General features: G+C 52.6%; 1 protein-coding gene across 1 annotated transcript in view; it reads left to right on the top strand.

The window, feature by feature from the left end:
• The first annotated feature begins 395 nt into the window (after positions 1-395).
• The window catches only part of FOXP3 (forkhead box P3), a 14749-nt gene continuing 4084 nt past the window's right edge, over positions 396-11060 (top strand). Inside the window, 7 exon segments of the mRNA XM_024745236.1 lie at positions 396-680; positions 8414-8645; positions 9167-9271; positions 9359-9497; positions 9890-9977; positions 10047-10151; positions 11002-11058. Coding sequence (XP_024601004.1) covers positions 661-680; positions 8414-8645; positions 9167-9271; positions 9359-9497; positions 9890-9977; positions 10047-10151; positions 11002-11058 — 746 coding nt within the window. The 5' untranslated portion in view covers positions 396-660.

The raw sequence follows: 11060 nt of genomic DNA, 5'->3' as shown, positions 1-11060 counted from the left end.
TTCTATTCACCTATTTTTTTTTTTCTCTTGTCTTCACAAAGCCAGGCCACCAGCCCCCCTCTGGGCTTTTCCAGAAAGGTGAGTCTGAGTTGAGGAAAGAGGCTCTCCTTCTTTTGAGGATTTGGGAGATGGTGGGAGGAAAAGAAGCAAAGGGGTACAGGGGTGGGTCTTGGCCAGTAGGTTTATACCATGTGAATAAAAATCTGTTTCCAATTTCTCTTTCCCAGGCCTGAAGCCAGTCTTGCAGACGGGTTGGAGTGGACATTGGATGACAGAACTCTGGGTTATGCAGGGCACTGGAGAGCCAAGGGCAGGGAGTCTCAGCCACGGCCTGTCAGGAGAAGCCCCTGGGGGCTGGTCTCCCCTGTTGACCATTGGTTGGAGGGGGTGCCTGTGGAGGTGAGGAAATGCAGCCGCCAAGTCTTGGACAACCTGAAACCTTCAAGCCCCCAGAAGAATCTCCAAATCTCAGAACCTCCCTATCATTGCAGCCTAGAATTTAAAACCTGAGACGGTTGTGCTCAAGGAAACCTGGCAGTTTCAAAGGCCAGCACCAATGGAACGCAAGGCCCCTATCCTCCAGCTCTGTGATATTGGGCAAGTTGCCCGACTACTTCGTGCCTCCGTTTTCCCCATCTGTATAACGGCCATGATGACAAGATGGAAATCCAAGGGCTGTGGTGAGGATTGAACACGATAATTGTGAAAAGTGTTTGACGCTGCATCTGGCACATGGAAAATCTGAGATAATTGTCGGCTACGGGGATGATGGTGGATATTTAGAATCCTAAATCCTTGGAAACTGGGACTTTTCGAAGTAGAAAATCGCAAAGGCTGAGGGCCTCAGAAGCATCAGGCCATGGTGTCCCTGACCATGAGAAGGTTGGGGTCCCAACGAGCCTCTCTAGGCTTTGTGAGGATGGATTCATTAATACTGGGGCCTGGTTGGGACCTTCCCCTCTGGGTCAGAGCTCTCAGGCCCTAAGATGTAATGAGGCAAGACTTTTCTCCCTTTCCTCATTCAGTGATGTTCAGTGGATTCTGGGAGCCAATGATTCTCAGACTCTTGGATTCTGTGAATTGTCGGGGGTAGGGAGGGACTCCCTGCTTTTTTCTCCATGAAGTAACTTCCATGCCTCTCACCCTCTGTGAGAAGATGGGTTGCAAGAGTATCCGGAGCTCCCCACCCCTGGGCAGTAAGACCGTGATGACCGTATCAATTCCACTTAAGGGGAAACTGAGGCCTGGACCAGAGCAAGGCCTCTGGAAACGCAGCCCTATTCCATTTCTTTCCCTGGTGTTTCCCGTCCACATGTAGCATCTCAGTTCCTTTCTTCCTTTCCCCAGAGACCGTCAAATATCCCCTCACTCACAGAGTGGCATCTCTCCCTGCCTGGGATGTCCCTGTGATTTGAGTTCTTTTCCCTTTTTTTCTAACTCTACACACTTTTGTTTTAAAAACTGTAGTTTCTCATGAGCCCTGTTATCTCATTGATACCTCTCACCTCTGTAGTGAGGGGAAGAAATCATATTTTCAGATGACTCGTAAAGGGCAAAGAAAAAACCCAAAATTTCAAAATTTCCGTTTAAGTCTCATAATCAAGAAGAGGAGAAACAGAGCGAGCGAGTGAGAGAGAGAGCGAGAGAGAAAAAACTATGAGAACCCCCCCCCACCCCGTGATTATCAGCATACACACTCATCGAAAAAAAAATTGGATTATTAGAAGAGAGAGGTCTGTGGCTTCCACACCGTGGTTTTTCTTCTCGGTATAAAAGCAAAGTTGTTTTTGATATGTGACAGTTTCCCACAAGCCAGGCTGATCCTTTTCTGTCAGTCCACTTCACCAAGGTGAGTGTCCCCGCTCTCCCCCACCAGATGCGGGTCCAGCGGAAGAGACGACAGTGAGGTAGGCACTGGGTTGGAGGGTAGTCAGGGGCCCTCGGGGACCAGCGAGACACACGCAGCAGCTCCTGTGGTCCTGGTCAGGTAAGGTATTTTTTACAGTGATAATACTAATAACAAACGCCAGAAGACTGATAGAACAAGTACTTAATCAGTGCTGAGGCAGAGGCAAAGATAAATAAATGGATCGACGTGTGGACGGGTAGGATTTTTTAAATATATCAGCTGCCAGTCTTTATGAATCTCAGAGCTTTGAACAACTTGAAACACTGTCCAGGTGTAACTGGAAATTTCAGCGACGTCTCTGACATACCTTTGGCTCTTCTCTCTCGATATCTCCCGTCCCTCTCTGTCTCACTCTTTTTGTGATTCTCTGCCCCTCTCTTTCTGTTTCCCTGGCACGCAGACTCTCCACCCCTCTGTCTTTCTCTGGCTCTGACCATCTCCCCTGTCGCTGTCTCCTCCAACTTGACCACACTCCATTTATCTCCTTTCCTCCGTCTCTCCCACTGCCTTTCCTGCTCACTCGTCTTGCCTTCCCCCTGCCTGCCTCTCCCCCTCTACCCCCAGCCTCCAGCACAGAGCTTTGTGCAGTTGGCGCTTAATAACAGTGTGTTGAGTAATGTCGAGGAGGACATTTACATTTTACAAGAATGAGCCCATCGAAAGAGGATTGTGGGCTGTCGGGTTGGGCTGAGCACTTAACTTGAACTTGAACTTGAACTTGCGCTTGCACCGCATGAGGAGACCCTCCAGGGGGGCACTTCACGCAATTGTCAACCATGGTTTAGCTGTGGGGTTCTACCCTCAGGACCTGGTGTTGTCGGGGGAGGGCCAGGATCCATGTCCAGGAACAGAGCAGGTCATTCAGGTCTGGGGTGACCTCGTCTCTGCAGGCTTAGCAAGTGCTCACTGCGTGTTAACTGTTAGTATTTTTTAACCAAATTAGAATCATGCTATCTAGCTATCTATTGCTTTTGTTTCTGCTTTATTCAATGAATAGGAGCATTTTTGTAGGTCACTGAAAAATGTTTCAACGTATGATCTTTCATAACTGTTCAGACTGTCCTCACACTGGTATGAACCACGACTGGTTCGACCAAGTGCTGATTTTTGGACATTCGGGTTGTTTCTAGTTTTTTCACATAATCATCCCGGATTAGTTCCTCGGATTCCTACAAATCGAGTGGCTAGGGCAAAGCGTTTGTGCATTTTTAAGGTTTCTGACCCTCTCTGCAAATTGTTCTTCCAAAAGGTTGTCCTGTTTTATGTTCCCTCTACTCAAGCTAACCGTGGGTGGGTATTATCATTTTTTAATCCTTTCTCAACATACCAGGTAAGAAAAATATTACCATGTTGTTGAAATTTGCATCTTTCGATAACTTATACTGTTTGTTGACCATATGTGCTTTTTTTTTTTTTTTTTTTCAGTTGTCTGGTCAAGTCCTTAGTCCTAATAGGGTGTTCATCATTTTTATTTATTGATTTGTCACAGCTCTTTATATAAAAGGATATTAGCCTTCCATCAGCCGTACATATATAGCAAATATTTTCTCTCAATTCATCATTTACTGAAGTTGTTTTGCTATTTGTTCATGCTGTTTTGTGATGCTTATGATGTTTTTATATTGTCAACAAGGTTAGTCTTTTCTTCTGTGGTTACTGTCTCTGGTTTTGTGCTTAGAAAGTCCTTTCCCACTTGAAAACGAGATAAATGTTCACCTGTATTGGCTTTTATTCTCTTTTATGGCTTCATTTTTTCCACTTACTGTAGAGGTTAAGAGTGTGGGTACTAGAGCCAGACTGTCTGGGACAAACCCAGCCTCAGCTCAAGCAATTCGTGTGATTTTTAGCCAGGCATTTAACTTCTCGCTACCTCCATTTCCTCATAGGTACTGTGATGGTTATAATAGTACTGACCTCAAAGGGTGGTTGTAAGGATTAAATCTCTCAACCTCGTTAGATGCTTAGCCTAGGGCCTGGCATACAATAAACCCAAGATCCATATAAGATTATTATTTATCTCTTTAATGGATCTGGAATTTATTTTAGGGTACATGATGAGGGTGACATTTCAAACTGGGCAGGAAGGGGTTGGTGGAAAAATGGACTGGTTAGTCATTAGCTTTATTTTCCCCTTAATTATCCCAGAACCATTTGTTAAACAATCTATTCTCCAGCGTCCCCTGGTTTGAAATGCCGTGTTCATCACAAACTCCATTCCCTCTAGACATTGGTCTGTATTTGAGCTTTTCCATTCTGTTCTGTTCCTCGGTGTCTGTTCTGGTGCCAGGGCCACAGCGCCTTGCTGATTGTTGCTCTGCAATACAATATAGCACCCGGCCGAAGGCCCTGGCATCTTGCCCTTTGTTATTCCTCATTATTTTGGAATAACGAAGGATCAGCTCCTCCAGCCAGAGACCAACAACTGTTCATATTTGGAGCATGTCTCTCTCTCTCTCCCGCTCTCTCTCTCTCTCTCTCTCTCTCTCTCTCTCTCTCTCTGTCTCTTTGTCTCTCCCCATCTCCCCGTGTTGTTTCTGTCTCTCTTGTTCTCTCTTTGACTTTCTGCTCCTATGGGTTCCTTCCCCCTCCTCACTGTCTCTCCTTCTCTCGGTGTCTCTCACTATCTCTCTTGTTCTCTTTGTTTCTCTCTCTGTGTGTCTATCTCTGTCCCACCTCATGTCTCTCCCATCTCTCTCTGTAGCTCTTCTTCTCTGTGTCCCTCTGTTTGCCTATGTCTGTTTGTCTATCTCTGTTTCTGTCTCTCAGCCAGTCCCCTGGGTAGAACGGCAGTTATCGAATCAAAGCCCTACAGACACCTAACAGCTCACTCAGACACAGAGCACAAGGCCCCTGGCCCTCATCCGCTCCACACCTCTCCCCTTCCCAGAGTACAGAGGGGCAAATTGAGGCTGGGAGATGGGCGGGAGGGCCTCTCTGAAGGCCTCACAGAGATGCAGTGGTAGAGTTGAGACCCAAGCTCAGATCTCAGGACTCTCAGTGGGGCCCTGGCTCTGTGTCTCTCCCCCACAATGGGCCTCAGTTTACCCCTCAGCACCCATGACAGGGGCAAGGGGACCCTGGGCTGTCTCCCAGCTGCTGCCGTTCCCCCTTCTACCCTCTCACAAGTTGGACCCTCATGGTCACAGTGTGGGGCTAGCCTCACAAGAGCTAGGCTGGGTGGGGTCCCAGGGCCCCATGGGTCAGGAGGCCTCATGGCCAGAGGGTGGTGATACTAGAGGGACATAAGTCAGTCGGTATATCTGTGGGTCTGGCTGTGGACAGAGCTCAGCCGTGTCCCCAGAGTTGGCACAGGTCCCTGGGATCCTCTATCCCACGGCTCCTCCAGAGAGCCTGGTGGTAGACTCTACCGGCAAAGGCCAGGGCTCTGACTGCTCCCACCGTGAGGTCCTAGCTGAAGGTCTGCCAGCCTCAATGTCCCCTTCCTTCCCTCCCCATCTCTGGCAGAATGGCTGTGAGTCTGGGAGCACTGTCCCAGAATGGACAGGGAGATGGAGGCCCTGCAGGGGTCCGTCTACTGATCACCAACATTTTGTTAAGCATTTCATGTGCGTTAACTTTGGAAGATGGGTACAATTATTGTCCCGTTTTACATATGAGCCCAAGGAGAGTTACAGCTAGTTAGTGTGAGAGCCTGGCCCCAGGCTGGGGGAAGCAGAGGGGACGATTCTGACCCTCCTACCTTCACAGAACTTAGGAGGGAGGCTGAGAGGAGGCTTGCTGCAATTCCAGGCCTGGCAGGCGGGAGGCACTATGAACTTCGGGAAGTTCCAGTGATTTTGGACACCAGGGACATAGGCCTTCACCTACTGAGAAGTTGGACCCATGGACCCCACAGAGTCTGTGGGTTTGAGATTCTGGGATCATTTGAATCTAAGAAATGATGTTCTACGATTCTGAGGTTCTAGCATAGTACCATTTGAAGACCCTGAGGGTCCCAGTCTCTGTGGGGTCTGCATGGCACTCCCCAAGCATCAAACCTTGGGCCTCTCCATGGCCCAAAAAGGACCGGGTCTACAGGGCCCAGGGCTTGTCATGGTGGCCAGACGGACGTCACTCACCACATCCGCCAGCACCCACATCACCCCACCTGGGCCTGGCCGGCTGCAGGACGGGACGGCCAATTCTCGGAACGAAACCCGTGGGGTAGGGTACCTGCCCCCTTCTCTTCCTCCTTGGTGCTGATGAAGCCCAGCGCATCCGGCCGCCATGACGTCAATGGCGGAAATATCTGGGGAAGTCGGGGGCTGTGACAACAGGGCCCAGATGCAGACCCCGATACGAAAACACAAACTATGTCCCAGAAACATCCTCCATGTGGCTTCTAAGAAATAGTCAGAAAAGGATGCCCCAACAGACAGTGCAGGAAGCCGGCTGCCCAACCTGGCCCTCCAGGTACCCCACCACGAGACACACCATATCCACGGCCCCTTTCTGAGAATGTATCTATGCTGCCCTGAGTCAGGTTGTTCCAGATGTGTCTGAGGAGGCGATTTCTTATAGGCTCTGGCCAAGGGTCCAGGCAGCTTGAGAAGTGACCACAGGCTAGCCGTGTAGGCCAGGCCAGAGCGGTGGAAAACATCCACTCATTCACCAAAATCAGTGTTGGTTCGCTCAGGTCTTCTGTGACAAAGTACCACAAACTAGGTGGCTTAAATAACAGAAATGTTTTGTCTCACAGTTCTGGAGGCCAGAAGTCCAAGATCAAGGTGTCAGCAGTGTCGGTTCCTTGTAGGGCTACGAGGGAGAAATCTGTTCTCTCTCCTAGCTTCGGATGGTTTGCTGGCGCTCTGACATTCCTTGGCTTATACAAGCAACACCCTGATCTCCACCTTCATGCACTCATTCAGGCCCTTGTTCTGAGCCTCCGTAGACCCAGGCTCCTGATTCTCACGCAGTAATGTTCTAAGGCCCTGAGAGAGTAAGGGTTTAAATACCTGGATTCACACCCCCACCTCCGTCAGCACCATAACTCTGGCAAGCCCCATGAGCTGAAAGCAAAGAAAGAAAGGAGCAACTGCCCCCTCGGAGCCCTTCTTCTGCTCCCCAGGGCTGCTCTCGGCAGCTGTGTGCCCAACCCAGTGCTACGGGGCGGGGTGGGGAGACACACACATACACACACACACTTTCCGGAGAAAGAAGTAGAGATCTCAAGTCACCATGGGGCTGTGGGACACTGTACCTGGTTGTCCCCTTCAGTAAAATGGAAGTTGGGCTTGGCAGTCCCTTCCAGCTCTGGCTTCCTCTCAGATTGGTACTCTAGCATTCCGAGAAACCAAGGCCCTGCCCATCGGGGAGTGTAAGGTTCTGGAGCCATTCTGGAGGATTTTCTGGATAGGGCTTGGATAGGGGAAGAGAGGAAGAGCGGGCATTCCAGGCAGGTCGAATAGCATGAACAAAGGCTTGGAGGCAGGCCTGAAGAGCAGAGATTGGGATGAACTCCGGTGGGAGCCGAGTCGAGGAGCTCGCACAGGCCCCGGCTCAAGAGAGTCTATCTCTCCTCTCTGGCACCTGCCCTGCCAGCTCCATGCAGGGCGGGAGCCCAGAGATGATCTCAGATGGAGAGCTCCAGACTCCTGTACTCAGCTTCCACACGGCCTTGCCACTTGCATGTCTAACACCAGAGTCATCATGTCCCTCCACACCTGGATCACCACCCCCAACCCTGCTCCCCCATCTCCCCCATCTCAGGTCATGTCAGCTCCGTCCTTCCAGCTGCTCAGCTAATACCCAGAAGTCACCTTGACCCTCCCTCTCTCACCCTCCGCATCCAAGCTGCCAGCAAATTCTCCTGACTCCACCTTCGAAACATTAACTCCGCACCCACCCACTTCTCACCATCTCCACTGCCATCATCCTGGTCTGGACTGTTGCTTGCCTGGACTATTATAGTAGCCTCCTCACTAGTCCCCCTACTTCTGCCCTCACCTTCCTAGAGTCTGCCCCCCTCACAGCAGCCAGAGGGATCTTTGGAGTCCATGCCCACCTTGCACTCCCAGATATGCCCGTCACTGGGGTAACATAATACTCCCAGGAGAAAATCAGAAAGCAGCCCCCGTGGGATCAGCAAAGGTCGTGTGGCCTATACTGGGTTCAGGGAGGACAGGAGGGCTGAGGCTTGAAGAGCACCACTCAGGTGCTGAGACCTATCCTGGCTGAGGCCCCACAAACCACCCCAAATTCCCCACCACCCTCAGGGAGGACACCTCCCCACCAGGCCTGTGCCAGCGTGTACAGGCACGCTGTGCGCTGGGTCCGTGTATGTCTGCACATGGCGTGTGCTTGGAGACACAGGCACGCCCGTGCTCCTGACACCGAGTATGTGTGTGCACATGCGCGCACACGTGACCAGAGCTGGGGCCCCTTTGGGACACACCCCAGCCAATGCCTGCTCTGACCAGAGGGGGTGTCCACATGGTTCAGATGGTTGAGCATTTCACACACACCCCAGCACGATTGTAACTCCTTCCCCTTGTGTCCCCGCAGCCTGCCCTCGGACAAGGACCCAATGCCCAACCCCAGGCCAGCCAAGCCCTTGGCCCCTTCCTTGGTACTCAGCCCATCCCCAGGAGCCTTGCCCAGCTGGAGGGCTGCACCCAAGGCCTCAGACCAGCTGGGAGCCAAGGGCCCGGGGACAACCTTCCAGGGCCGGGACCTCCGAGGTGGGGCTCACGCCTCCTCTTCCTCCTTGAACCCCATGCCACCATCGCAGCTGCAGGTGAGGCCTAGGGCCCAGGATGGGGCAGGCAGGGTGGGGTACCTGGGCCTATAGGTGCCGACCTTTACTGTGGCACTGGGCGGGGGGCCCAGCTGGGGCACAGGAAGTGGTTTTCTGGGTCCCAGGCACGTCTGTGACTTATGCAGATGTCACGGGGCCAAGAAAGTCCCCACTTAGCAGGTCTCAGAGATTTGAGGCTCTCCGCAACCTCCCAATCCCTGTCTCAGGACAGGAGACCCTATCATGGTCCCACAGGCATAGCCATGTGTGTCTCCATCCCCCTGTGACAGAGGGCTTGGGGCCCAGGGAGGTGAGGTGACAGGATGGAGGCCAGCTCTGCCACTTATTAGCTGTTTGATCTTGAAAAAGTCACCCAATCTCCGTGAGCCTCAGTTTCCACATATGTAAAATGGGGTTGGTCATTCTGCCTAGTACGTGGGGTCGTTGGTGAGGAGTATACGGGTTAGACGTGTAGAACAGTGAACATGAGGATGGCATCTCACCCGCCTGCCTTTCCCCAGCTGCCCACAGTGCCCCTCGTCATGGTGGCACCCTCTGGAGCACGGCTGGGTCCCTCGCCCCACTTGCAGGCACTCCTCCAGGACAGGCCACACTTTGTGCACCAGGTACCAACCCAGAACAGGCAGGGGGGAGGGAGCAGGCGGGAGAACTGGGGAGAGGACCTGGCTGAAATGGACCCCATGTGCCCCTAGCTCTCAACGGTGGATGCCCATGCCCGGACCCCTGTGCTGCAGGTGCGCCCACTGGACAGCCCAGCTATGATCAGCCTCCCGCCACCCACTGCTGCTACGGGGGTCTTCTCCCTCAAGGCCCGGCCCGGCCTGCCACCTGGTAACACTGTACCCCACAGCTCCACAGAAGCCCAGAGCCCCCAATCCTTGAACATAAGTGGTGTGGGCTGCTGACTTGCGGCCCTCAGGAGGCCAGAGGTGTCAGGTCTTATCATCTTGGAAACTCCAACCTCTAAAAATGTCAGGCTCAGAACCTTAAAGACACAGAATGTCAAAATCACGGAACCACAGATCTTTGCAAAGTTAGTCGAAATGTCAGCGCAGTCTTTGAGCTGCTCCACCAGTAGCCTTGGAGATTAGGGACCACAGAGCCCCCTGGGAGTCTGGGCCTGCAAAGCTCAGGAGGGTGGGAAGCTCAAAATGAGAGGCTTTGTGGGCCGAGCTCCAGAGCCTGGCCCCCAGCCCCCAGAGGTGCCCTGTCCCCACCTGCAGGGATCAACGTGGCCAGCCTGGAATGGGTGTCCAGGGAGCCAGCACTGCTCTGCACCTTCCCAAGCCCCGGTGTGCCCAGGAAGGACAGGTCAGTGTGCAGGGCTGGGAAGGACCCTTGCCCTGCCATCCCCTCCTCTGACACACTTTGTCCCCCCAGCACCCTTTCAACCATGCCCCAGGGCTCCTACTCACTGCTAGCAAATGGTGTCTGCAAGTGGCCCGGATGTGAGAAGGTCTTCGAGGAGCCAGAGGACTTCCTCAAGTGAGTGGGTCAGGCCTGTTCCGGTCCAGGGGGGCCCCAGTTTGTGGGAGGAGGTCTGGGGTGCAGGTCTCAGCTCAGGCCTCATCCCGATAAGGGGTAACATGAAAGAGGCAAAAGCTGAGACTGCGGGTTCAGATCCTGGCTCCATCACTCACTGGCTCTGTGACCTTGGGCAAGTTACTTAGTTTCTTGGAGCCTCGGTTTCCTCATCTGTATAATGGGGGCATCATAACAGAGGTGTGTGCTATGATTTACCTCCATTTTACAGACAAAGAAACTGAGGCCAAAGAGGTTAAGTGTCTTGATCAAGATCACCCAGTTCCTGAGTAACAGCCAGCCTCCGGAATCCACACTCCTAACTGCTTTGCCCTGCTACGCCCCCTCATGCCAACACACCAGCCTTTTATTGACCCCCAAAGTCCCAGATCTTCACAATGGCTATTGCTGCCTCCTCTCAGCCCCATCTCTCTCTCTCTCTCTCTCTCTCTCTCTCTCTCTCACACACACACACACACCCCTTTTCCAACCATACCCAACTATCAGTGGCAATTCAGTGCATCCCGTCCTCTTCGCACAAGCTGTACTCTCCACCTGGAATGCCTTTCCCACTCTCAGCTCACTACCCTTCCATCATCATCTCCAGCACCCTGGCCATACAGTAGATGCCAAGTAGCGTATGTTGAAGGAATGACAGGTGTGAAAGGAAGACTGAGGTAGAAAGAGGGGAGGGAGGCTGAGGCTCTGAGGAGAGGCCTTCCTCCCAGAGGATCTGAGCCCTCCCCGCTAGGAATGTTGAGCCGAGAAGCCGGGCTCGCCATGTTCACCCGCGTGGACTCTTTCCACTACCCAGGCACTGCCAGGCAGACCATCTCCTGGATGAGAAGGGCAGGGCGCAGTGTCTCTTCCAGT

This window comes from Neophocaena asiaeorientalis, unplaced genomic scaffold (genome assembly GCF_003031525.2).
Source record: "Neophocaena asiaeorientalis asiaeorientalis breed wild unplaced genomic scaffold, Neophocaena_asiaeorientalis_V1.1 scaffold1418, whole genome shotgun sequence".
Taxonomy (NCBI): Eukaryota; Metazoa; Chordata; class Mammalia; order Artiodactyla; family Phocoenidae; genus Neophocaena; species Neophocaena asiaeorientalis.
The sequence above is the reverse complement of the archived record's forward strand: the minus strand, read 5'-3'. Positions and strand labels throughout refer to the sequence as shown.